Below are 27872 nucleotides of genomic sequence, written 5' to 3'. Positions count from 1 at the left end.
GCTCAGGAGTGGGACTGCCCCAGCCATTCTTAGAATGCTGTTTGTGGGCAGTGGTTACCAGCCTTCTGAATGCACTGGGATTGTTCCTTAAGGTCTCTGCCAAATTCCACTTCTTCTTCTGGAGCCAGCCTGGGAGAAGGTGGCTGACACCCCCAGATCTCTCTGGAAAGAACCTAGGAAGCAGGGAGGGGAATATTTACCCATGCAGGAGCCAGCTTTTGATGGCCATGGACTAAAAGAAAGGACCTCTCTTCTCCCTAGGTAACTTTCCCTATGGCAGTCTGTATTCTTGAGAATTCTGCGAATTAGGGTAGGGAAAAATCAGAGCGGAGAGGCCTGTCCCCTTCCAGTCACTGAGGGTCACTCACAAACCAGACCAAAGCTGAGCAAGTGAGAGCCTGAGCTCCTAATCCCGTTGAAGCCAGTGACAGCCCAGAAGAGGACAAGAGGGTTAGAAAAAGTGTCAGCCTGGGAAGGGAGGCTGCTTGCTCTGAGAATTTCCATGTCTCCATCTGAGGGGTGGACCTCAAGGCTATCTGTGGTGTGCTGGCCTTCTGGATCATGCCTTCAGAGCTCCTCACTTAGACCCCTGGTCCAAGGGTGGGGTGGGGTGGGAGGACCCTCACTTGCCTTAGGAGAAAGGAGAGATACATCACAAGGTCAGAAAAGGGATGAAGTGAAGTGAGGCTGGAGACCCAGGGCAAAGGCTCATTTCATCTTCCTCCACCAATACCTGCCAGATACAAGCCCCCAGCTGCCCAGAAAGACGGAGCTGTGATCCAGCCCAGGGCAGGGAACACAGGTAAGTGATCAGAACCTCAGAAATAAAAGAACTGGAAGGAGACCAGGAGAACATCTCACCTGGGGGCTTTCTGATCATGCCTTACAGACCTCTAGTGCTTGAAACAGTTTTCTGTGTGCCCACTGATGGGATGGGGGAAAATCAGAGAGAAAACTCCACATGATTCAAACAGATCAGTTCTGTTTTTATATCTCTATTGCATGCAGTGTCTGCTTTTAAATATTACTTAACAAACATTCTGGCATACACACACACATAAATTGAAAACCACCAAGCTTATCCAATCCTTCGTTTTATTTTTAATTTTTAAAGAATAGGTTAGCTAATTGGGAAAAGAATTTGAAAAGAATAGGAAACAGGTATCTGTATAACTGAATCACTTTATTGTACACCTGAAACTAAAGCGACATTGTTAATCAACTACTGTTGCTGTTTAGAAGCTAAGTGGTATCCAATTCTTTGAGACCCTGTGGACTGTAACCCACCAGGCTCCTCTGTCCATGGTTTTTTGCAGGCAAGAATACTGGAGTGAGTTGCCATTTCCTCCTTCAGAGCAGGTGGGTTCTTTACTGATGAGCCACCATAGTACAATATAAAATAAAAAGTTAAAAATAAAAACAGTGAGCAAACATCATGTGCAATCATCTTCATTTTTGTTTTTAGTTTATTTATTTTGGCCCAGCCATGTGGCATGCAGGATCTTAGTTCCCCAACCAGGAACTGAACCCTTGCCCTTGGCAGTGGAAGCACAGAGTCTTAACCACCAACCTTGGAAAAGTGTCACTACAAGTCACAGAGAAGGTGCCAGCACTGGGTCGGGCACGGGCAGGGTAGGTTGGTGGGCCTCCATCCACGCAATTCCATCCTTCATGTCCTCCTGTTACTACAGATCTGCCCAGAGCTTCAGGGCAATTGTCTAGCCTGAGACTCCATTCTTCAGGCTTCTTTGCAAATAGGTGTGACCCAGTGACTAAGCTCTCACCAGTGGAATGGGAACAAAAGTAAAACTTGAATTCCTACAAAGAAAATGCCGTCCTTCCGCTCTTTCGTCCCCTCCCACAGGGTTAGAACATAAGCTACGTGACTGGTCAGTTGGCTTGTCACAGATGAACAAGGAACATATCCTAGCGTGGGGCGGAACAGCGAGAGCGTGGAACCTGGGTCTCTGCATGGTTTTGTGAAACAGAATTCACCTCCTCTCTTTGGAATATTCCTGAGACAGAAATAAACAGGAGGGTCAGAGCCCCTGCACTCTCACATCTCTTCCTGACGGTGGCTGTCGTATTTGTCTCTGGCTCAATAACAAATTACCCCTCAAACTCAGTGGCTTAGAACAGCAAACACTGGGTGTTTCCCAGTTCCTGTGGGTCAGGAATTCAGGAGCAGCTGAACTGTGTGGTTTTGCCTCAGGGTCTCCCAAGAGTCTGCAGCCAGGACTTGGGCAAAGGCACAATATCCGTTCACACAGCTGCTAGAGAGACCTCCGTTCCCTGCTGTGGGACGTCTCCACAGGTAAGTGTTCGTGGGACATGAGTTCTGGCCTCCCCAGAGCAAGTGACCAGAGGGAGACAGACAGACAGACAGACAGACAAAGGCAGGAAGAGAAGAAGCAAGAGAGAAAGAAAGCACCGTGATGTTTTATGACCCAGTCTCCAGAATCAACGACTGACATCTCTACTTCACACAGCTTGTTTCTAACAAGCACAAGTAAGTCCAGCCCTATCTCAAGACAATGGGAAGTAGGCTCTCTGTTCTGCTGTTGCTTTGTTCTGCCATTTTATTTTATTCATTGGGCTGCGCCGGGTCTCAGCTGTGACATGCAGGATCGTCTTAGTTGCCACAGGTGGGATGTAGTTCACTGACCAGGGATCGAACCCAGGCCCCCTGCATTGGGAGCATGTAGTCTATGCCACTGCACCACCAGGAAAGCCTCAGGTTCCCCATTTTTAAAGGAGGAGTATTTTAAAATGAATGGATGGGAGTATTTTAAAATGACTGGACCCTGGTGGTCCAGTGGTTGAGACCTCAGTTTCTAATGCAGGGGGTGAGGGTTTGATCCCTGATCAGGGAATTAGATTCCAAATGTCTCATGATGCAGCCAGGAAAAAAAAAAAGAAAAAAGAAAAAGTAAAAAATAACCTTACCCTGCAGGTTGTGGTGAAGAATCCATGAAAAACTGTGAAGTGCTGAGTCCCGGGCGTGGCACACGGCAGGTGCTCTGGCAATGGTGCCTGTTTCTCATCCTCTGTTTCATTCTCCAATCTCCACTCTTACATGTGGGATGATGGTTCCGCTCTGGCCTAGAAGATTCCTTCGTTCCAGAAATCCTAATTCACAGCAGGGCTGTAAAGGATCCCTGGGAAACCAAGCTAGCCTGTTTCCTTCCAGCCTTCTCTGGCACCTAGAAACTTCATCAGGAATGCTTAGGAGAAACCTGGGGAGAGCCTGGGCATCACCCCAGAACTGACAATCCTCTAAGAGAGAGAAAGGAAGCCTTGCTTCCAGGGTCACACCAAAGCCTTATTCTCTCTCTCCCTCTCCCTCTCTCTCTCTCTCTCTCTCTCTCTCTCTCTTTTTTTTTTTTTCTGTTTGGCTGTGCTGCAAAGCATGTGGGATCTCGGTTCCCTCACCAGGGATCAAACCTGAGTCCCCTGTACTGGGAGCTCGAAGTTGTAACCACTGAACCACCAAGGAAGCTCTCTTATTCGCTTTATTGGATTTCCCAGGTGAGTTGGGAGCTAGGGGCAGCATGTGGGTGCGTGCAAAGTCACTTCAATCGTGTCTGACTCTTTGCAACCCCATGGACTGTAGCCCACCAAGCATCTCTGTCCATGGGATTCTCCAGGCAAGAATACTGGAGTGGGTTGCCATTCCCTTCTCCAGGGAGTCTGCCTGAACCAGGGATCAAACCCAAATCTCTTACGTCTCCTGCAGTGGCAGGTTCTTTACCACTAGCGTCACCTGGGAAGCAGGAGTGAGTGAGTGAAAGTTGCTCAGTTGTGTCTGACTCTTGGCGACCCCATGGACTATAGAATCCATGGAATTTTCCAGGCAAGAATACTGGAGTGGGTAGCCATTCTCTTCTCCAGGGGATCTTCCCAACCCAGGGATCGAACCCAGGGGCAGGGACAAATTGTTGCTCCTGTACTACAGCTAGAGAGTGGACCCCACTTGTTGCAATGAAAGGAAAGCCTGTGCAGCAATGAAAACCTAACACAGCCAAAAATAAATAAATAAAAGGGAAAAAAAAGTTGCATCAATCATCCTAAAAACATTCTGGTACGGAGACTTTCAGAGGAAGGCTGGATCTTTTAAGAATTAAATAAGGGAAAGGCCTCGTTAGCCTGAATATATAATAAATAACTCTAAACTGCTTCAAAGAATTAAATATTCTTATGAAAATTGTTCTCTTAAAAAATGAAAAGACTTGGGGAAATATGACAATGTGTCTAATTGTGAAGTATGACCTGTTTATTTGTGGTCAATTATCACTTTTTACTGGGTTTCCCCAGTTTAAAAAAAATAATCTGCCTGCAATGCAGGAGACATGAGAGACTCGGGCTTAATCCCTGGGTTGGAAAGAATCCCTGGAGAAGGACATGGCAACCCACTGCAGTATTCTTGCTTGGAGAATTCCTTGGATAGAGGAGCCTGGCATGCTACAGCCCATGGGGTCACAAAGAATCAGACACGACTGAAGTGACTTAGCCTGAGGACAAATCTTTTTATAACCAGCCACGGTTAGCATTCTTTTCCACATTTTAGGGCTGGACATAGAGGCGGGTCGGAGAAGGCAATGGCACCCCACTCCAGTACTCCTGCCTGGAAAATCCCATGGACAGAGAAGCCTGGTAGGCTTCAGTCCATGGGGTCACTGAGTCGGACATGACTGAGCGACTTCACTTTTCACTTTTCACTTTCATGCATTGGAGAAGGAAATGGCAACCCACTCCAGTGTTCTTGCCTGAAGAATCCCAAGGATGGGGGAGCCTGGTGGGCTGCTGTCTATGGGGTCGCACAGAGTTGAACACGACTGACGTGACTTAGTAAAAAAAAAAAAAAAAAAAATGGAGGTGGGTGGAAGAGTCTTAGTAAAAGGCGAAATGATGGGATCAAGGTTTCTGGTCTCATGTTCCTCCAAAGAATTAGCACTCTCTCCAAAATGCATTTCTCTAGTGTTAACAAGACCATAAAGTGAACGGGCTTCTAGGGTTTGTAAGAGGATGCTGAAGTGGAATCCTGGAAATGAAGAGTCCCTGACTCCTCAGAAGATTTTCTGGAAGTTCAGTCTTTAGTATTACCTTTCTTTCTTGCTATGGAAGATTTAGAAACATAATTCTACTTCAGACTTCTTCAGACAGACTTGGATGTATAAGCTATCATCTTCTTTACTGTCTCCATTGCATCATCATGAAGTAACCAGACTTCTCTCCTGATTCACAAGAAGCTGGGGCATCATTGGTTGAGGTTGGGGGGAAGGTGAGTTATCTAAACTATACTGATACAATGTGAGAAATCAACTCTTTATGCTTTTAAAAAAATTAATTTATTTACTTTAACTGGAGGCTAATTAGTTTACAATATCGTGGTGGTCTTTGCCATGCATTGACATGAATCAGCCACGGGGGTACATGTGTCTCCCATCCTGAATCCCCACCCCCCTCCCCCCCCCACCCCATCCCTCTGGGCTGTCCCCGGGCACTGGGTTTAAATGCCCTGCTTCATGCATTGAACGTGCGCTGGTCATCTGTTTTACATATGGTAATATACATGTTTCAATGCTATCCTCTCAAACCATCCCACCCTCGCCTTCTCCCACAGAGTCTGAAAGTCTGTTCATATCTGTGTTTCTTTTGCTGTCTTGTATATAGGCTCATCATTACCATCTTTCTAAATTCCATATATACGCTATATTGGTGTTTCTCTTTATGACTTACTTCACTCTGTATAATAGACTCCAGTTTCATTCACCTCATTAGAACTGACTCCAATGCATTCTTTTTTATAACTGAGTAATACTCCATTGTGTATATGTACCACAACTTCCTTATCCATTCGTCTGCCGATGGACATCTAGGTTGCTTCCATGTCCTGGCTATTGTAAACAGTGTTGCAATGAACACTGGGGTACACGAGTCTCTTTCAGTTCTGGTTGCCTCAGTGTATATGCCCTGCAGTGGGATTGCTGGGTCATATGGCAGTTCTACTTACAGTTTTTAAAGAAAATCACACTTTTCTCCATGGTGGCTGTACTAGTTTGCATTACCAACAGTGTAAGAGGGTTCCTTTTCTCCACACCCTCTCCAGCATTTATTGTTTGTAGACTTTTTGATGGCAGCCATTCTGACCAGCGTGAGATGGTGAGATGGTACCTCATTGTGGTTTTGACTTGCAGAAATCAACTGTGTAAAAAATTTATTTATTTATTTATTTTTTGCTACATCAGGCCTTAGTTGTAGGAATCTTTCTTTGTGACTTGCCAGCTTAGTTGCCCAGTGGTGTGTGGGATCTTAATTCCCCAACCAGAGATGGAACCCACATCCCCTGCATTGGAAGGTGGATTTTTTTTTTTAAACAACAGATTTATTATATTACCAGTTTCCCTTGTGGCTCAGCTGGTAAAGAATCCACCTGCAGTACAGGAGATCTGGGTTCTATCCCTGGGTTGGGAAGATCCCCCTGGAGAAAGGAAAGGCTACCCACTTAAGTATTCTGGCCTGGAGAATTCCATGGACTATATAGTCCATGGGGTCACAAAGAGTCAGACACGACTGAGCAATTTTCACTTTCACTTTATCATATTATGACTCTGTAGGTCAGAAGACTGACACAGGTCTCCCTGGGCTAACATCAGGGTGTCAGATGGGCTGTCTTCCTTTCTGGAGGGTCTATCGAGAATCTTGTTTTCCCATCTGAGTTCTTAGGAAGGGAAAAGGTATTCCTTACTTCCAGTCAGTTTCCCATTCATAGGCTTGCCCTTCACAGGTGTGCCCTAGAGGCGCCTAGCAGGTTTCCTCAATCTATCAGCTCACCTATCAACACCTTTCCCCTGAACCATTAAATAGAACTATTGGGTAAGTAACAACACAACTGTTTTGTCTTTTCAAATCCTCTGCACTCTGCCAAGATGGAGAAAAAAATGGCAACCCACTCCAGTATTCTTGCCTGGGAAATCCCATGGACAGAGGAGGTTGGTGGGCTACAGTCCATGGGGCCACAAAGGGTCGGACACAGCAGTGAATATGCACGTTCATGTTCAGAGACCAAGACCAATTAGGAAGTTTTTGTAGATGTCCAATTAGGAGATGAAGTCAGCTGGATTTGTACATGATACCCTTCCAGAGTAGCTCAGAAAGAAAAAAAGATTGTTTTCAGACAACTGCATAAGTAAGTGCTAACCTATTTTCGCAGACTGCTAAGTAATCTTGGCCTGATCCTTTGCTACCGTAACCATCATGCTATTAAATGGCAGAAGACTCATTTGCATAGTCTTATTTAAGTGTTACAAACTCTCAAGAGTCAGGGAAAGTATTTTTCACCTTCCAATAGGACATTAAGTTGAATACAAAGATAAGATTGAGTCATTCTTCTTTGTTTCCTTGCTTGCTCACTGTTTATCTTCTTATGCAAAGTAAATCCCAGGAGAACAGGCTTGAGAACATTGATGGCTTTCCAGGGAAACAGTGCTTGTCCCAGAGTAGGCTCTTGGTGAATATATTCTGAGTAAATGAAAAATAGAAAGACAGACAAAGTAAGGAAAAAGGAGGCAGAGGAAGAGAGAAATGAGGGGAGAAAGGGGGAAGGAAAGAAAGAAAAAAAAGGAAGGAAGGAAAAAGGGAGGGAGGGAGGGAAAGAAAGGCAGGCAGGAAGGGAAAGAATGAGAGAGAAACAGAAGATGGAATGTCCGGTAAAAGAAACCATCACATTGGACAGGGAATTAGCAGATTCAGTCTTTCTTCTAACTACTGTTTATTCAACACCTGTGCAGTGCTAAATGCCAAAGATGCTGCCCTTATGATATTGCCAGTGTCGATGTCTTCTGCTATTCAGGAGCCTAGAGCCCTGACAAGTCTACCTTAAGCTTAAACTGATGGTGGTTGGGGGGTGGGGGTGGGGGGCAGGCGGAGAGGATAAGATGACAACTAAAGCACTTTTCAGATTCACCTGCTTTAAATCTTGGCTTCAGTCCCTCTTTCTCTTTTTGTTTATTTTGTTTTTAAAACCTTTATTTTTAATAGTCCCAAACTGGAAATAACCCAAAACACCCAACAACAGGTGAACAAAGAAGTTGTGATGCATTCACATAGTGGAATTCTATTTAGCAACTTTATTACTATCTTAATGATTTTATTGGAGTGCAGTTGATTTACAAGGTTGTTACTTTCAGATGTACAGCAAAGTGATTCAAATATATATGTATGTATATACTTTCTCAGATTGTTTTTCCATCATAGGTTATTACAAGATAGTGAGCATAGTTCCTTGTGCTATACGGGTCCTTCTTGTTTATCTAGTTCATGTATAGCAGCATGTTTCTGTTCATCCCAAAATTATAATTTATCCTTCCCTCCCCCTTTTCCTTTGGTTACCATAACTTTGTTTCTGTGAGTCTGTTTTATAAATAAGTTCATTTGTATTAATTTTTTTTTTTTTACAGCCGGCATATAAGGGATATGGTATGATATTTGTCTTTCCCACTTCACTTGGTAGGACAATCTCGAGCTGCAATGCTCCCTCTTTCAGAGCGAGCAAAGAAACGTGAGAGCCCGCCACCTAAGACCGCGTCCTTGCCCTCTGGACAGAAATGGGACCACTCCCTCGAACTGGCTTTCTCAAAGAGCCAGAGAAATGCTAAACAGTAACCGATCTGGAGGACGAAAACAAGGTGGCACGAATTGTTCACCTTCCTCCAGGTCCCGAGCGGAGGAGGCTGGCTCGGGGCTGCTCGGGCCAGCGCGCCCCCCGATCTTCTCCGGACTGAAGGTGAAGGGGAGGCGCCCAAGCCTCAGAGATGCTCTCCACACTCGGATGGGGCGGGTCTGCAAGCAATGCCAGGGGCCGGAGGAAGGCTCCCATTGGCTGAGGGCCGGTGACGGGAGGGGGACGGGGGCAGTATAAGGGAGGGGGTGTGCGTGCACCGTGTCAGTTTCGGAGTCCCTGGCGTCTCACCTCCGTGCGGCGGCGTCCAGGGCGCGCCTCTGCCTAGGGCTATTTCCTCTCCTCTGCCCACCCGGCGCCCCGCAGCAGCCCCCAGCCCCCGGGCCCTTCCTGCCTTCCCTCCGCGGTCCTTAAAGCCGGGAGACTTTTCTGTCTCTTTTCTCTGCTTTCCCCTTTGTGGCTCCAAAAACCCATCGCGGCGAAGCTCCCGGCTCCGGAGGGAGTTCCACTTGCTGGGGAAGGGCGGCCGCCCGCGCAGCACACCGGCCCCTCCGGCGACCCCACCGGCCGGCGCGCCCACCCCGCCTTCCCGCCCCGCACCTGCCTTCTTTCGCCCGAGGAAGCCAGCCGAGAGTTCATTGATGCACCCATTCCAGTGGTGTAACGGTGAGCACCGGGCTTTGGAGGGGTGGGGGGAGCGGGGGCGCAAGGGACGTGGGGCTGGCTGGAGACGAGGGTTGGAGGGGGCGCCAGGTTTCAGATCGGAGGGCTCCTTCTCCCTCTCGAGCCAAGTTTTTACTGCAATGGGACCGACGAGGAGGCGTCCTGGCGCTCAACTCGGCTCTGCACAGCGCGGAATTTGAAAGGGGCGGGGGGGTGGAATCCAGGTTTCCCTGGAGGGCCGAGAGGGATCTCTCCGGCGGGCGGGGGTCGTGGGAGCCGAGGGGTTCCCGGCCTCTATGTGGCGGCTTCGCACTCATACCCGCCTCCCTCCTCGCCTTTGTGAGCTCAAACTCTTGCTCTTTGTTGTGGTCGTCGGCGGAGAATTAAATCCGCGCTCGGGCTCGGATCTCCTAGAGGGAGCTCAAGTTCCTGGTCTGAAACTTTGCAGGCTATTTTAAATATGTATACAGTGCAGCGTGCAGGACCCGGCGTGGGGGCGGCTTCCCTTGCGCCTTTGTTAGCTTCGCACCGGCTGCTCGGGGGCTTTGTGCCCGGGGATGACGCCGGATTAATGAGCGTGCCTTTATTGGATTGATAAAGCCGTGTAGATCTTCTGGCGCCCGGCTACCCTTGAATGCAAGGCTTGCCTGGGGATCTGTGCTCACTGGCCCCAAGGCCAGACCACGGTACAAGCTCCTGTGCCTCAGTGGTGTCCGCGCCTCCAGACCCAGTCTCCCCTCCCTCCCCAGCCTGGTTGATGCTAAATGCACCTCACATTTAGGTTTTTTAGCAGTTTCCGTGACTACAGTTGGGCTTAGGGCTGATTCCTTGTCCAGGCTACCTGAAGAGACGCCCTTCTAAGCGGGTCAGTTCAAAACTTTGGCTGCTAATATCCTCCAGTGACCATGGGATATTGACTGCCTTGTTCTAAAGCTTGGAGAGTTTCTGGAGAAAGGGGGGAAGGGCGGGCAGGGGCCGGGGGCAGGGAGAAAGAAGCAGCTGGCCTTATCTCTGAGTAGGGTAGGCTGGCTAGTTAGTGGGGTTGCGGGGCGGGGGGGGGGGGGGGCGCGGAAGAAATCCATTCTTGAGAGCAGACTCTTGCCAGATCTTGCATTAATTATTTCAAGAGGCTTTTGTTTTAAGGCAGGGTTTGGGCAGCCTGTGTATGAGGGGCTCCCATCCCCCTCTTCCTCTAGCTGGTAGGATCTAATTTCCTGAAAATGAACCTAGCTGTGTGTGTGATCGGAGGCATAGCTGGAGTGGGGGCGGGGGTGGGGGTGGGGGAGGACAGTGAACCCCCGCATCTGGGAAAGATTCCCGTTGGCTGGGAAAGAGAAGCATTTCCCAGATCCCCTGGTCGTTCTTGGCCAGCCCTTCTCTTGACGTCACTCCAGCTCCCAGCCCGCGAGCTGGGGGATGAGACATTCTGATGTCAAGGCTTTCATAGGTCGGGGGAAACAATGGAACAGACTTCAGGAGAAGAACCAAGGTAGCTAGCTGTCAGTGAACAGTAGCCTGTTTCTGGGCCGCCCCCTTTCATAGATTTTTAGACCAGCAGAGCACTTGCTGCTTCATCTTTCCACTTTTTAAAACATGTATTTATTTTTTGTTGATTTATAGTTGACTTGGGCTTCCCAGGTGACTCAGTTGTAAAGAATCACTCTGCCAATGCAGGAGACGTGTGTGATCCCTGGATCAAGAAGATTCCCCTGGAGAAGGAAATGGCAACCCACTCCAGTATTCTTGCCTGGAGAGTTCCATGGATAAAGGAGCCTGGCGGGCTACAGTCCACGGGGTCGCAAAAGAGTTGGACACGGCTCAGCGACTAAACAACAACACAGTTGACTTACTATGTTGTGTTTCTTTTTACTTCTTAAAGTGATGGAGAAACGACTGTTCTCTGACTCCAGGGAAGAAGCAATCCCTCCCCAAACACCTTTGTGATAAAGAATTCTTTCCTTATGAGTTTAGAGAAAAAGCTACACCACTGTCAGCTTTTAACCCAGTGTGTTTTTGTCTACTTCTTTGATCAGAATGCAAGCAAATGGGCCATCTCCTCTTAGCCATGAAGCTCTTCTCACCCACACCTCTTTATCATAGAAAGTCCCAACTCGCTGACTCAGTCCTGGAAAGTGAAAGTGAAGTCACTCAGTCGTGTCTGACTCTTTGTGACCCTATGGACTGTAGCCTATCAAGCTCCTCCATCCATAGGATTCTCCAGGCAAGAATACTGGAGTGGGTTGCCATTTCCTTCTCCAGGGGATCTTCCCGACCCAGGGATCAAACCCGGGTTTCCCACATTGGAGGCAGACGCTTTAACCTCTGAGCCACCAGGGAAGCCCATGACTCAATCCTGGAGCCCCAGAAAGCCTCTTGGCAAGATCAGATGATCAATAAACTGATACACTGCTGAGGCCAGAGTGCCTTCAGAGTGCATATATGCAGACCCTCTTCGTTATCTATGGTTATTGCCATGCAAGGGAACCAAATGATGTTCTTTGGGATCCTATGGATGCCAGCATACAGCTGAGGAAAGGTACATGGTGGAATTTCCCTGGTGATCCAGTGGTCAACAGTTTGACTTCCAATGCAGTGGATGTGAGTTCAGTCCCTGTCAAGGAACTGAGATCCCACTTGCCTCCTAGCGAAAAAACCAAAACATAAAAGCAAATCTGTAACAAATTTCAGTAAAGACTCTTAAAAAAAAAAAAAAACGGTACATGGAGAGTCAAGGCAGATGGAGGATTAGACTCTTACAGCATCAGCTATTGATGAGACAGGGCTGGGGGAGATGTGCCTGGTGGGGAAGAAGCCTCTTTGGGATGGAGGACAGAGTTACCTGGAAGACAATGCCAAACACTGTTTTCCAGAGTAGACAGAAAGTTGTTCCTGCCTGGCCAGTCCACCATGGTGCCTTCACGGAAAAATCAATCTCCTTTGGCCCACAGAGATCAAATGTTTGAGCGGAGGGTGAAGAGGTGGTGAAAACTTTCTAACCCATGCCAGAGGCTAAGAAGCAGCGGGTTAGCAAAGTTTAGTAGCTAATTAATTTTTTTCCCAACTTGAACCCAAAAGTCTCTCTGGACAAGAACTACTTTTACTTTTTATTTCCCCACAATGTCTGCTGCTGCTGCTGCTAAGTCGCTTTAGTCGTATCTGACTCTATGCGACCCCGTAGATAGCAGCCCACCAGGCTCCTCCGTCCCTGGGATTCTCCAGGCTAGAATACTGGAGTGGGTTGCCATTTCCTTCTCCAATGCATAAAAGTGAAAGTGAAGTCATTCAGTCGTGTCCGACTCCTAGGGACCCCATGGACTGCAGCCTACCAGGTTCCTCCGTCCATGGGATTTTCCAGGGAAGAGTACTGGAGTGGGTTGCCATTGCCTTCTCCCCCACAATGTCTAGATCAGTGTATAAGTCAAGCCAGCAAGCAGTACTTGTTGGTTGACTGGTCACCCGTCAGCTGAGGGCAGTTTCTGGGCAATTTTCCCAAACTTCAGTTTCCTTACTTTAAAGTGGGAGCATTTGCCAAGAGGACTAGGTCGCCTTGAGAAAAATCAGGAATGACTTATCTGTTAACCAGTTACTGAAAAAAAGCCAAACATGAGGGTAAGTGTAGTTGCTCAGTCGTGTCCTACTCTTTGCAACCCCATGGACTGTAGCCTATCAGGCTCCTCCGTCCATGGGATTCTCCAGGCAAGAATGCTGGAGTGGGTTGCCATTTCAGTCAAAGTATGAAAGTTTGCTATCCTCAGACCTAGGAGTGCTCAGGTGGGTTAGAACTCTCTGTCTCTGATCTCAGAATTCTATGTTGGTGTTCAGTCACTCAGTCGTGTCCGACTCTTTGCGACCCCATGGACTGCAGCATGCCAGGCTTCCCTGTCCATCACTATCTCCCTGAGTTTGCTCAGATTCTTGTCCGTTAAGTCGATGATGCCATCCAACCATCTCATCAGTCACACATCTACTATGTACCACACTTTCCACGATGGAAACCTTTGTGTCTGTCTTCTTCCCTAGACTGTAATATCATCTGGTCTTTCCTTTTTTCTTCAGTGTCTATCATGGTACTTGTCGTGTAACCAGTGTGTAATGCATGTTTGAGTTAAATGAAGCTGATTCTAGGAACCGTAGGGTAACCTAAGACAGTCAACTGAGAGTGCTGGAGCCAGAACATGGGATTCAGGCTGTGAGCACTATAGAATTCCAGCTGGGGTCTGGCGGCTGGGGGAGGGTGGAGGGTGGGGGGTGTAGGGGAGGGTGGGTGGTGAATATCACAAAGACCAGCCTTGGGGGACTTTGGGAAGGGAGAGAGAGTTTCAGGCAGAGAAAGCTGCATGAGCAAAAGTTTGGAGGCAGGTGAAGACCGGGTTGGGCAAGAAATAGAGAGGAGACTTGCTCACCTTGGGTGATGCTGGGGGATACTAAGTTGGGGAGGGAGAGAGAGGACCCAGCGCATTCTTGTTTGGGAGGACTAGAAGCCTGAGTTTGGTAGATCATAGTAGAAAAACGGAGTGGGAGGATATGCCAGACATGTGGGCTAAATTAGAGGAGGGACTAGACATCAATTAATAGGGACTTGGAGTAGAACTGGGCTCCAAGTGTGTTTGGAATAGAGACTTGGCAGCAGAGTTGGCATACAGTCTGAAAGAGGTTTGGAGAGGGCTTGTTATATTGGTCACTAGATTGATCTCGGGGATGAAGAGGGTGGAGATGTGTGAGGTCAGAGATGACTACGGTCTTTCAAGTCTTTTGTGGAGTTGGGGTCGCAGCCCTAATTATGGTATAGCGTTCCAAAGTATATCAATGGCTCCTAACCACAATGTCAGGAAAGCACAGGAACCCGTATTGAAGGCCTGAGTCCTCCTCCCCGCTCTCCCCACCCGCCCGCCCCTCCACGGCTTGTGAGATCTTCGTCCCCACCTCCCCACTCCCCTCACCCCTACCAGGGACTGAACCTGTGTCCTCAGCAGTGAAAGTGCAGAGTGCTAACCACTCAACTGCCAGGGAAGTCCCCATAGGTCTTTGAAGCCAGGCCTTCTTAGCTGTTTGACTATTCGTGTTATTTAATGATTGAGTCTTTATTTTTTTCAACCCTGTGGAGAGGGCGGGGAGAGTACATTTCACGGTGATGGTATTACGAAGGTTCAGTTGGTAGCATGAGATGTGTTTGGCTGGTAGCGTGCGTAAGGGCTTCCCAAGTGGCTCATCGGTAAAGAATCCGCCTGCCAATGCAGGAAACTCGAGACCTTCGATCCCTGAGTCGGGAAGATCCCTGGAGAGGGAAATGGCAACCCAGCATTCTTGCCTGGAGAATCCCATAGACAGAGGAGCCTGGCATGCTGCAATCCGTAGAGTTGCACAGTTGGAAACAACTGAGTGAATGAATGCACACACACACACACACACACACACACACACAAACGTATGGTGAAGTTTAGCCTTCCTGTTCCAACACTTTCTGAAATTTAAGACTCTGAGACTTACCTTTCAGATCACTGATATTTGCCTGCTAACAAGAAAAAACACTCACCTGATTTATGGTTAATTCCTTTTTCTTTTTTCCCCCTTATAACCATAATAGACAGTGTTCTAACCCTCAGGACCAATGGTCCCATGAAGTAGTACGATTGATTTTTCCAGCCCCTTGACAGACAACATCTTTCATTCTTCCTCTTTCCTTGTCTTCTCTGCCACCAGCTTCATATCGAACTTCCCTCTTACCAGCTGTAACTTGGCTTCCACCATTCCAAATGCTTTGGAGAGAGGTGACCCAAGAAAGGAAAATCTTGTCTTTATAGCAGATGTTCTTTGTTTTTCTTCAGCCAGAACCTAATCACATGCCTTTGTTGGTGTTGTTGTCATTTAGTCTCTGTGACCCCATGGACTGTAGCCCACCAGGCTCCTCTGTCCACGGAATTTCCCAGGCAAGGATACTGGAGTGGGTTGCCATTTCCCTCTCTTCTCCAGGGGATCTTCCCTACCCAAGGATCGAACCCCCATCTCCTTCTTTGACAAGCGGATTCTTACCGCTGAGCCACCAGGGAAGCCCAATCACATACCTACCCCAACACCAAACCCTGGCAAAAGCGAGGTGATTGTCACCTTCAGATCAATCAAGATTTGCTTCTGAGTCACATGAATGAAGCTTCTAGAGGCCACCTGTGCTTCCCACACTGAAGGGACCTTGTTAAAATGTAGATTCTGATTTGCTTTGACGGCGGCTGGCCTGAGATTCTGTGTTCTGCAAGCTCTGGGGACGCCACTGCCATTAGCAGACCGCATGGTGAGGCTTTGAGTAGAAAAGGGGAGGGTGGCCAGAAAAAGTGAGCCATGGCTCCCCCTCCCCCACCCCCCGCCACATTCTGGAACACGGGCCCAGACTCAGAGTGAACAATTTCTATTCTGGTCTGGGTGCAGCCTGGCTTCTGGAGCAGGTGGCTTAATAATGACAAATGACCTTTGCAACTTCGCTTTGCAATTTACAAAGCATATTTCTTACACCATAGTCTTGGGTTGCCTCTGTACTTTGCTTGTTTTCCTGTGACAAAGGGGAGCTTTTCAGCGAGGTAATTTCTCAAAGGTCGCGTAGCTAGGGAGCGGTGGGATTGGAGCCCAGATGGATGTTTCCTCACCTGAGGCTCTTCATCTTGCTAGTGCACCCTAGGGGCTTCTACCAGACGGAAGTGAGTTTTCCATTTCCACCCATTGCCCGATTCCTTGATCCCCTAGAAGGAGGTGCAGGTTGAAGTATCATGTGTAGGATCCTATTTCCTAGATTGATTAAATCATTTACCCGAGATCATGTCACTAGTGTTAGGACGAGGTTGTAAATGTAAGTCCCTGGAATGTTAATTGGTGCACGCAGTGTGGAAAACAGTGTAGAGGTTCCTTAAAAAACTCAAAGTAGAACTGCCACTTAATCTTGCAGTCCCACTTCTGGGTATTTACCCCCAAAAAAACATGCATTCAAAAAGATAGTTGCACCCCAGCATTCATAGCAGCGCTACTGACAGCAGGCTGAATGCTCACCAACACATGAATGGATAAAGAAGATGTGGTTCACACACACATGCACACACATAGATACACACATACACACACATACACACACACATATATACACACATACACATACACAGAGACATACACACACAGACACACAGAGAGACATACATACATACGTAGAGACATGCACACACACAGAGATACACACATGCACACATACACACACAGAGAGACACACACATATATACACACATATATATACATACATACACATACATAGAGACATACACACAGAGAGATACACACATGCACACACACATATGCACACACATACACAGAGAGATACACGCACATACACACACTGAGAGATACACATATACACATACAATACACACACACATACACATATGCACACATATACACACAGAGAGACACACAGAGACATACACACATACATACACATACATACACACACATACTAACAGGATATTGGGTTGGTCCAAAAGTTCATTTGGGTTTTTCCATACAGTGTTTCAGGAAATACCCCAACGAACTCTGGCCAATCCAATATAATCATGGAAAACTACTCAGCCATAAAAAGAGAAGAATGAAATAATGCTCTTTGCAGCAACCTAGATGGACCTAGAGATTATCATACTAAGTGCAGTGAAAAAGACAGATACCATACAGTATCACTTATATGTGGAATCTAAAATATGACACAGCTTGTTTACAAAACAGAAACAGGCACACAGACATAGAAACATAGAAAACAAGCTTATAGTTCCCAAAGAAGGAAAGGAATGAGGGAGGGGTAAATTACGAGTTTGGGATTAACAGATACCAACTACTGTGTATAAAATAAATAGCAAGGACCTACTGCAAAGCACAGGGAACTGTATTCAATATTCTATAATAAGCCATCATGGAAAAGAATATGAACAAGAATACATATACGTATATGGATATCTGAATCACTTTGCTGAACGTCCACAGTGAACACAACATTGTAAATCAATTATGCTTCAGTTAGAAAAAAGTAAGTCCCTGAGTCAGAGGCTTGCCACTTCTCGCTGCATCCTTGCTCACACAGAGTGGCATCAGCCTCGGTAGTAAATTTCCCACTATTGTAACACTCGCCGTCTCCTGTTCTCTGCAGGGTGTTTCTGTGGCCTGGGACTGGTGAGCACCAACAAGTCCTGCTCAATGCCCCCCATCAGTTTCCAAGACCTTCCCCTCAACATCTACATGGTCATCTTCGGCACGGGCATCTTCGTCTTCATGCTGAGCCTCATCTTCTGCTGCTATTTTATCAGGTGGGTGGCTCACTGTCTGACCTGGGGTCTCGGGGAGGGGGAGGTCCAGGAGGTGGCGGCCATAGGTAGGGTGAACCGAACAAGCCTCCTGTTGCAGAGTCACCAGCCTCCAGCTGGGGCTCCTTGCTTTGAGGACAAAACTTAGCCTGCTGTTAGCTGGGCCCCTGAGGCCTGCTGTTTCTATTTCCATCAGCCTATCAAGCTGTCCAGCACATACAAGGTCAGCATGGATCAGCCTGCATCCCGCCTGCTGGCCAGTTCCTCTCATGTTGCCTAGAATGACTAAGTAATATCATCAGTGGACCCTCGCCATCTCTCTCCACCCACTCACACCTCTGGGTGGCCAGGGCTAAGGGGGTATCATTCCACCAGTGGCATGACCCTCTGCCCTCCTGGGAAATCCTGTTATCATACTTCCAGATGCTAATATTAGCAAGCTGGTGTCTGCAGAGCTGCCTGTTTGTACTGCCTCTTATGTTTGAAGGAATAAAAACTGAAAACCATCACTTCTTATCGCATAGGGGTCCAGGGAAGGATTGGAGCTTAGCAGGGCGAGCCAAGCTCCAGGAACTGTTTTCTTTGCTTCTAGACAAGGGAATTGGTGGCTATCTTCTATCAAAAATGTAGGGCATGCCTGGTATTCAGGGTGGAAAATACAGTAGTGTTTCTGAACTAGGGCACCCTATGGGTATTAACAATTCCTCATTGTATGGGTCTGTCCTGTGAACTGGGGAACATTGCACACCCCTGACCAGTAGAATGTCATGGTTCCTTGAGCCATTGTGATAAAACCAAGCCACACGCCCACACACAGACACACACACAAGCATATGATTACCCAATGCCTGGGTAGACGGACATCAGCTGGGGTGTCTAGTATCTGATCAGATCATCTAAACAGATTAAATTAAGATGAAGGACAAAGGAGTTTGCATTCCCCACGGAGATATCCTGGTGGGTTTGAGTGGCTCGCGTGGCGGGAGGCTAGAGGGTTAGGAGACGCTTGTTCAGATTCCTCAGGCCAAGGAGCCCCTTCCTAAGAAGGGGAAGTGCCCTGGGGCCCTGCTCTCCTTTGCTTCTCATCCACTGCCTCAGCCCTCCTGTTTTTCTCCAGACTTTAAAAAGTCCCTGGGACTGGAATTTTCCACTTACAAGGCTTTTTGCAGAGAAGGTAGTGGTTTATTTTCCCCTCTTGTACCACTGAGTCTGAAATTTGCATCTCATTAGTAAAGTGAGGGTGTGGGTAGATTTCCGGTATCTCAACACCCCCTTGCACACCCGCCCGCCCCTTTCCCCCAGCTGAAGTTTTCTTCCTCAAACTTTTCGTCTTCCTGACCAACAACCACCTCGCTCTCTGCATATGAAGCAATATATGCAACTCCCCGGAGACGGAAGATGGAGGCATACCCAAGATTTATGTGCGATGCTGGCAGGAGGCTGTAAAACCAGGCTGTGTCTGGCCCCTACACACACACACACACATGCATGCATGTACATCCCTGCCAGGCTGCAGAGGTGGTCAAGAGAGGAAATTCTACAAAATCACTCTGAGCCAGTAGGTGGGAGACCCAGCTTCATTTCCCAGTTCTGCCACTAATAGGTGTGATCTTGGGGTTTAAGCTCCTCTTTGCCCAGGACTTCCTGGTGTGCCAGGCACCGTGCTGACCACCTTGTGAAATGTTCATCTTCCTTAGTCCTCAGAACTGCCCTCCAGTTTCAGTATTAGTCTGCTTCGTAAATGAGGAAACTTGTGCTCAGGCGGTTAAAGAGCTGCCTGAAGTCCTGTATCCGGAAAGATGGTGAGATGGGCTTGTCTGATGACGGTTAGCGAGGGTCTTTCGGATTCCAGATGTTGGCCTTCCCAGATTCTTATTCCTTGAACGGGATCATCTGGGGCTCCCGTGGCCACCCGCTTGCAGCCAGACACCGTGGTGCTGCAGAAGAATGGGCTAGGAGCTCTGGGTACGGAGGGTTTATTTATTTATTTTTGCTTGGCTGGAGTTGGTGACCACATGACACCAGAAGCTTTCCCCCCGCTGCGGGGCTGCTTGGCGCCACCTGTTTTCCTTCTGCAGTCATCTGCCCCTTCACCACCCCGCCCTCTGTCCGACAGCCCAAAGCCGGTGTGACCCTGGCGTCTCATAGTTCCCCAGCCTTGCTGGTATGTGGCAGCCTGGGAGCGCCTATATATAGAAAGACACACAAGCACAGAAGCCACTTCCTCTGCCTGCGTCTCGGTTTCCTCCTCAGCCAAAATAGGCCTGTGACCCCCTGGCTCCCGACCTGCTGAGCTCATCGGCCCAACTCCCCCTCGCTCCATCTTCCCTGACCCGCCCCCGCCCCGCCGCCCGACCCACCAGGAGCTGATCTCTGCCCTACACAGGATGGAAGGGGCCCCGTGAAGTACAAATCAGGCAGGAAAGAAATGACTCTTTGCAGGACTTGCCCGCATTGTTTGTTGCAAAAGGGGAAAAGCCAGGAAGCGCCCACTGGCAGTGGCTTGAAATGGGCTCATTGAATTCAGGGTATTTTTAGCTGCTTCGCTCACCCCAGCAGCTGAGAAGGCCACCTGTCCCTAGTTGTTGGTGCTCCCTCCCTGCTGGGATGGCCCAAGATCTCTGCTTTTTTGCTCTCGTTTTCCTTGCAACCCTTTTGGCCCCGTTTCATCCCAACCTCTACCTTCCTGATATGGAAATCTACAGGCAGAGTGAATCTAGAGCGTGACTCTGAAGCCTTCAATGTTCCAATTGATGGTCCCCGACTCTCAGAGTCAGCTTCTGGAGAATCCTTGGGTAAGACCATTAAATGGAGCCAGACAGACAGAAGGGCCCCCCAGGCATCTTTCGACAGAGCGAGCAGAAAGGCACTGCGCTTACTGCGTAAGTACTGCATAAGGGTAGCCATGCTGCAGGCGAAGTAGGCGAGGCTCCTCTTTCTGAGCCAAGAAGCCGGCAGGCTCCTCGCCACTTCCTTATTCACTCTGTACATACCAGCTAAAAGAGCAGCAGTCTCTCCCTCAGAAGGCAGCTCTGGGCAGCCTGACAAGAGCACGCTTCTTCTTCCCCAGATGAACCCAGTGTCAGGCAGGTGGCCCTTGATCTTTTAAGTGCATCCTTCGTTTTGAGTGCATCCTTCCCTGCCCCTCTCATTTAGAAGTGGGGACGCAGATGCAGATGTGTACCGGAACATGTGCAGGTAGGGGTTGAACAGTGGGAGCTCTGGTTAGACCCTCAGCCCGTCCCTCCAAGGACCAGAAACCCCCCTGCCCATGAGGGTGGAGGTTAGGGTCAGGGGCCAGGCAGCGGCGGTGCTGCCTTGCCCTCAGCCCTGAGGCAGAGGAACACTGGCCTCACCTGTCCCCTGACCTCCTGTTAGGAGCCATGGAGGTGGAGGCTGTCGGATCTTATCTGCCCCCAGCCTGTGCACCAGGCTTTCTGCATCCTCCTTTGCTCTGGTTCCAGTATCTCTGCGTTGCTCTTGGAGCATCTTACCTTGTACCCTCCCTTCAATTAAGGCTAGTGATCAAAGAGTCTCTTCCTCTAAATCAGACCAGCATTTTTTTTTTTTTTTCATAAAATGCCAGCTATTACAGGCTTTGCGAGTCATATGATATCTGTCTGAACCACCCAGCCCTTCTGTACAGAAGCAGTCATAAAGTATAAGTGTGGCTGTGCTCCAGTAAAATTTTATGGCAAGCACTGAAAGTTGATTTTCATATAATTTCCACATGGCATGAAATATTCTTTCAATTCCTGCTTTCAACCATTTATGAGTAAGCACAGTTCTGTAACCAACAAGGCCAGCACACAGAACTCTGCTCAGTGTAACGTGGCAGCCTGGATGGGAGGGGAGTTTGGGGGAGAATGGGTCCGTGGATATATATGGCTGAGTCCCTTCGCAGTCCACCTGAAGCTATCACAACATTTGTTAATCTGCTATACCCCATGACAAACTAAAAAGTTTAGTTTTTTTTAAAAAAAGAAAAAGTACAGAGCTTCCCTGGTGGCTCAGTGGTAAAGAACCTACCTGCCAGTGCAGAAGACACGGGTTTGGTCCCTGAGCCGGGAAGTTCCCACGTGCCGCGGAGCAGCTAAGCCCGTGCACTGCAACTACTGAGTCTGTGCTCTAGAGCCCGAAAGCCGCAACTACTGAATACACGTGCTACAGCTGCTGAAGCCCACGCACCCCAGAGCCCATGCTCCACAACAGAACCCTGAGCATCCAAGCAAAGAGTAGCCCCCGCTTTCCCGCAACTAGATAAAAGCCCTCAAGCAGCAACAGAGCACAAAAATTAAATAAATAAAAGTGTATATATAGGAAAGAACACTTCTTCACTTCTGAGCCTTATGAAACAAATGGTTAGCTGGCTTTGACCCTCAGGAAACCATGATTGGCCCCCCTGGTCTTAACCTGGTGGTTCTCTGATGGCTTCTTCCAATAATACAAATCTTTGGTAGAAATGATTCCTGGGAGAGAAAACTCTATCTGGTCCCCAGGTACAGGAGACCATAGAGCTTCCTGCACAGTGCAGAAGGTTTCTCTCACTGAAAATAAAACAGCAAAAAAAAAAAAAGTTATCAGTACATCATCTTGGTTTCGGCCATTGGCACAGTAAGCCATTCAGAAAGTTGGTGGCTTGTTGATTGAAAGGGTGTTTCCCCAAACCCCATCCTATGCCCAGGAGCAGGGTGTGTGCCCCCTGAATGTGAGGCTGGCCACAGTTTGTGGTAAAGAGCTCGGGCTGTGTCATCAGGTCGACTTTGGTGAGAATCCAGGCTCTGCTGCCAGGCAGCTCTGAAGTTTGAGCAAGTTACTTAGCTTCTTTGGACTCCGTGTTCCTTGTCTGCCAAGAAGCACATCTCTCCCTCTGGAAGGTGTTTGAAATCGATGAGCAAGGCTATGGATCTATATTGCTAGATATCAGATACGGATCTATATCTGTAGAGATCGACGCCTAGCAAATCCCCCATCACAGTTATGCTCCTGCCATTAGTAACGGCATGTTCTGGCCATTGTGTTCTGGCCATTGAGAGTCCGGCTGTATGCAGGCCACCAGCTTGAAACAAAAAGAGGAAAACAAAGAAGGGATTGCCTGTGTTGCCCTGGTGCTGTGAAGGGGGAAGCGTGTGCTCTGCCTCCAGAATACTTGTGTTCTCCTGGTGGAAAATTCCCCAGGCTCAACAGATGTTTTCCTGCTGCCCAGGCTTGGTGGAAATAGCCCTCTTAAGAGTGTCTACCTTCTGGGACTTCCCTGGAAGTTGAGTGGTTAGGGCTCCTCACTTTCGCTGCTGAAGGGGGCAGGTTCGTCCCTGGTCAGGACCTAAGATCCCACAAACCATGTGGTATGACCAAAAAACAAAAACAAAACTAACTTTTGCACACTCAGCAAGCAGATGGTTGATCTGTCTAGTTGGGGAGCCCAAAGGAGGTGACCTGCCAGGAAGGTGAATGAACTTTTAGGGTATTCTGTCAGAACCCCCACCCCCAGTTGAGGGTAGGTGACAGTGAGTTTTGAGGCAGTTGAACCTAAGAGTCTGAGTCCTTACCCCACGCTGGTGACCTGCAAAGACTTCTATGCATATTCTGTGTCTACGGGACACATCTCCCCACCCCCAGGAGGAAGTCCCAAGCCACCGGCCTGTCTCCTGCTCTGAATGGCTGTTTGTGCAAAGACATAATGACTTCTTCTCTTCCCTCTTTCTTGCTCCCCCCAGCAAACTCCGGAACCAGGCACAGAGCGAACGATATGGATATAAAGAGGTAAATAAAGTCCTCATTTTGTCCTGAGACCTCTCCCTGCTCCACCACTACTAGCCCAGATAGAGATGGCCGGGGGAGGTGGAGGGAACAGGGAGGGGGCAAGATGAAGCTGGCCTGTTCTCCCCTCGTGCTTAGGGAGAGCGAGGGTCTTCCTAGGTGGAGCTGGGGGCTCCCTTCCTCGGCTGATACCACCTGGCCCCATGTTTGGTTTCTTCTGACCCCAGGTCTCCCCTCTTTTTTCCCAGGTGGTGCTTAAAGGAGATGCCAAGAAGTTGCAGTTATATGGGGTGAGTGCCCTGGGGCAGCACACGGGGTGCCCATCGGGTAAGGCAAACCTTCTCCAGGTCTGAAGACCTTTTTAAGAACCTTCTTAGTCCCTGCCTTCTGGTCTCCTTGGGCCAAATTGAAGACACATCCCAGGAGGTGATCAATATGCAGAATCTGTTATGTCTGGGACTGACACAGGCAGAAAACAAAGGGGGTCACCAAAGGGTTTGGGTACATGGTGACCTGTGACCCCAGGAGTCCTGGTAGACATGATCTTAACAGGGAGGGCAGTCTGACCGCCCTGGGCCAGACTTCTCTAACTTTCCCAGCTCAGTGCCCCCATCTGGGTCCGAAAGGGGTCCCCTTTGTGTGTGCTCTGTGCTGGAGACTGTGGGTCTGACATGCAGGTCCAGCCCTCTAGTTCTCCCCTCATCCCCTCCATTCCCCTGGACCCCGTCACACCCACTTTCTGGGGCCCCTCAACTCCCAACTCTTTTAGGACTAGACCGTTTCTTCTTCCTTTCCGACCTGCGCCTTTGGGGTCACCTAATTCATGTCCCAAGACTTCTGTCCATAACCATACGCACTTGTGCAGAGAGCATGTGTGTGGTTGTCTGTGTGTGGGAAGAATCACAGGTCCCATCACACACAAGACTAGCCTGGATATGGCCTCATCTCATCTGTCTCTTTGGGGTCCATAGTCATGATGTCCCCAAGTTCTGATGTTTCTTAAGCTCTCCTCCAGAAGAGGAAATTCAGCTGGGATTGAGGGGCTAATATACTAGGATGCAAGGCTGGCTTTAAAGGATGGAAACCATACACCAGACCCCCCTCCTTACCTCTAGTTATGGATAAGTGCCCCCTGGTCGAAAGTCCTCAGCTAGAAAGACTATTAAAAAAAAGATGAAATAATGCTATTCACAGTAACGTGGGTGGACCTAGAGATTGTCATGCTAAGTGAAGTCAGACAGAGAGAGATAAATACCATGTGATAACACTTACATGTGGAATGTAAAATATGGCACAAATGAACTTATCTACGAAAGAAAAACAGACTCATAGACACAGAGGACAGATTTGTTGTTGCCAAGGGAAAGAGGGGTAGAGAGGGGCGGATTGAGAGTTTGGGATTAGCAGATGCAAACTGTTATATGTAGGATGGATAAACAACGAAGTTGTATTATATAGCACCGGGAACTATATTCAGTATGCTAAAATAAACCATAATGGAAAAGAATATGAAAAATGACATGAGTCATTCTGCTGCACAACAGAAATTAACACATTAATAACAATTAAATGCTTTTTATCTGTATTCTCTGGCTTGGGAGCCACTAGCCACACTATGGTTGTTGAGCACTTAAAATGTGGCTGCCGTGACCGAGGAACTAACCATTTAATTTCATCTACTTGGGTCAGTTTAACCCTGAAGCAGTCCGCCGTGGATTGTGGCTGCCACACGTGTCAGGGTTAGCCCTCTCTTGGGTGCAGATGGGGTGATGTGACTGAGGATTCGGGGCGGGGGAGGCTCCTCCCCATCCCCTCTCACACGGCTCTCTCTTCCCACAGCAGACCTGTGCCGTCTGTCTGGAAGACTTCAAGGGCAAGGACGAGCTAGGTGTGCTCCCGTGCCAACACGCCTTTCACCGCAAGTAAGTGTCCAGGTGCCCTGGAGCAAAGAAAGCAGGGTGCATCTTCTAAAGGGGGGCTTCCCAGGTGATACAGTGGTAAAGAACCTGCCTGCCAAGAAGGAGACTTGGGTTCGATCCCTGGGTTGGGAAGATCCCCTGGAGAAGGACATGGCAACCCACTCCAGTTTTCTTGCCTGGAGAATCCCATGGTTGGAGGACCTTGGCGGTTTACAGTCCATGGGGTTGCAGAGTCGGTCATGACTTAGACGGAACAATAACAACAGTCTTCTAGAGGCTGAAGTCCCTGCCCTTCCCACACACCCCTTGCTGATGCCCTGCATCCTGTCTGCACACCAGGCAAGCCAGAAGGGTTAGACCAGGGCAGGGATGGAGAGGTTCTTGTCTTGAGAAGCGGCGGGGCTCTATGAAGGGGCAGCTGGAGCACACTAGTATCTTCTTCTTAGGGAGTAACAGGTCGGCTTTTGCCCGCAGGTGTCTGGTGAAGTGGCTGGAGGTGCGCTGTGTCTGCCCCATGTGTAACAAGCCCATCGCTGGCCCCTCCGAGGCCTCCCAGAGCATCGGGATCCTATTGGATGAGCTGGTGTGAGCGCTGCCTCCGTACCAGGCTTGAAGGAGACCTTTAGCTTCGGGTGCCTGGTCCTTCCTCGCATCCACGGTGAACAAGACTGACGGGTGGTGAGGGTCCCAGTCACCTGCAGGGGAGGGGATGCCGGGCTGGTCTTCCACCGTCAGGGTGAGACCAGACTCACCCACTTCTGCCTCCCGAAGCCTTCCTCCCTGTTACCCCGTGCCGATGGCCTTGCCTTGCCGGGACCGGACTCTGCCTGCGTTGTCCCTGCTCTGGGAACAGAAATCCACTCCTGTTTGGCCAAGAACTTGGAGCTCACCCTGCCTTGAGGGTTTCCCCAAGGAGGATGAGCTGCCCTGACCTCGAAGAAGGGGTGAGATGAGCTGTGCCCCGCCTGTGATCCCCCCCACCTCCTTGCCACAGCTTCCTGAGGAAGGTTAGAAGGCAAGGGGGGAAAGACGGAGGAACCAGGTGCCTCCAGTAGAAGCCAAGGAGGCTCTGTAGGAAATCGGGAAGTGCGTGGACACGCAGAAGAGTCAGTGTTTACATGGGACCTGCAGAAACAAAGGCTGGCTGGCCTGCCTGCTGACTACAGCGGGGGTGGGGGGGGTGCTGGGGGGGCAGCCCCAGCCCTCTCTTAGCATCTGAGGTGCTTAATCCATTCACTGTTCCTCGGTTGATCTCAGAGCTTCCTATTCCATGTTGGGGTTTGAGCGCCCCTCCCCACCCCTCCCAGAGGAAGGGCTTTTTCTACACCCAGGTGGATTCCCCAAGGGTTTTTTTTTTTTTCTTTTCTAAAGGAGCAAAAAAGGGCCTGGGGATGAGGGGCTGTCTGAAGGTTAAGGTTGCGACGGACACCCTCTTTTCCTTTGTAAATAGTATTTTTATACTTCATCCTCACCATCTCAGGCTTTATACATGGAATCCCCCAAATGGAAGGACTGGGGGCTTTCTCTGTTCCTCCCCCCAAGTGGGTGAGGGTGGGAAAAAGGTATGTATTTAAAGAAAATTAAATTTAATAACAAGTTTCTCTAACCTCCTGCCTGTGGTTGTGGCTTGTGTCTGTTGGCCCTTTGCTTCCAACAGAGGAAACAGAATCCTCCAGCAGCGCCTTCCCGCTTCCCCTGTGCTCAGAGCAGATGCACACACAGAGGTTCCTAATCCTTGCCAAGGAGAATTGGTATTTAGGTTAGTATCTGTCTGGGCTTCCCAGGTGGCTCTGTGGTAAAGAATCTGCCTGACAATGCAGGAGAGATCCCTGGGGCAGGAAGATCCCCTGCAGGAGGAAATGGCATCCCACTCCAGTATTCTTGCCTGGGAAACCCCATGGACAGAGGAGCCTGGCGGCCTACAGGCCATGGGGTCCCAAAGAGTTGAAAATGATTGAGCAACTGAACAAGCATGTAGTATCTATCTTTTTAGCATAGGTTAAGACTAACATCCGGAGAAGTCAATGGCACCCCTCTCTGGTGCTCTTGCCTGGAAAATCCCATGGATGGAGGAGCCTGGTAGGCTGCAGCCCATGGGGTCACTAGGAGTTGGACACGACTGAGTGACTTCACTCTCACTTTTCACTTTCATGCATTGGAGAAGAAAATGGCAACCCACTCCAGTGTTCTTGCCTGGAGAATCCCAGGGATGGGGGAGTCTGGTGGGCTGCCGTCTCTGGGCTCCCACAGAGTTGGACACGACTGGAGCGACTTGGACACGACTGGAGTGACTTAGCAGCAGCAGCAGCAGCAGGACTAACATCAATGTGCTTGAAAACCTGACTGAGCCAGGCTCACTCAAGTGATCTCTAGTATTTTTTTTTTAAGCTGGTATATGGCACCAGAGCATTCCAGCTACCAAGACTTGTCATTCATAGAATTGTCCTTGTAACTCACTGAGCTCTTTAAAAAAGAAAAAAAAGCCTCTATGCTACCATAAAGGCTTGATTTCTTTTGCTGGTAAGACTA

At 48.9% G+C, this 27872-nt stretch overlaps 1 protein-coding gene across 2 annotated transcripts; it reads left to right on the top strand.

The window, feature by feature from the left end:
* Nucleotides 1-8946: 8946 nt before the first annotated feature.
* RNF122 (ring finger protein 122) lies at nucleotides 8947-26949 on the top strand. Of its 2 annotated transcripts, none has more exons than XM_027962561.3 (6): nucleotides 8947-9346; nucleotides 17511-17667; nucleotides 23382-23427; nucleotides 23673-23714; nucleotides 25267-25346; nucleotides 25818-26949. In XM_027962561.3, the coding sequence occupies exons 1-6, from the start codon at nucleotides 9322-9324 to the stop codon at nucleotides 25930-25932; spliced, it is 465 nt and encodes a 154-aa protein (XP_027818362.1). In that variant the 5' UTR covers nucleotides 8947-9321; the 3' UTR covers nucleotides 25933-26949. The 2 variants fall into 2 exon arrangements, with proteins under 2 accessions (XP_027818362.1, XP_014960013.2); XM_015104527.4 differs by having other exon boundaries at nucleotides 25264-25346.
* The last annotated feature ends 923 nt before the right edge of the window (nucleotides 26950-27872 follow it).

This window comes from Ovis aries, chromosome 26 (assembly GCF_016772045.2).
Source record: "Ovis aries strain OAR_USU_Benz2616 breed Rambouillet chromosome 26, ARS-UI_Ramb_v3.0, whole genome shotgun sequence".
Classification (NCBI taxonomy): Eukaryota; Metazoa; Chordata; class Mammalia; order Artiodactyla; family Bovidae; genus Ovis; species Ovis aries.
This window is presented reverse-complemented; position numbering and strand designations above follow the sequence as displayed.

Bases quoted from the DNA above. Each gene is read 5' to 3' on its own strand.
- RNF122 (XM_015104527.4), top strand. From the start codon at position 9,322: ATGCACCCATTCCAGTGGTGTAACG. The intron at 9,347-17,510 runs GTGAGCACCGGG...TGTTCTCTGCAG, and splicing joins CCCATTCCAGTGGTGTAACG to GGTGTTTCTGTGGCCTGGGA. The intron at 23,715-25,263 runs GTGAGTGCCCTG...CTCTTCCCACAG, and splicing joins AGAAGTTGCAGTTATATGGG to CAGACCTGTGCCGTCTGTCT.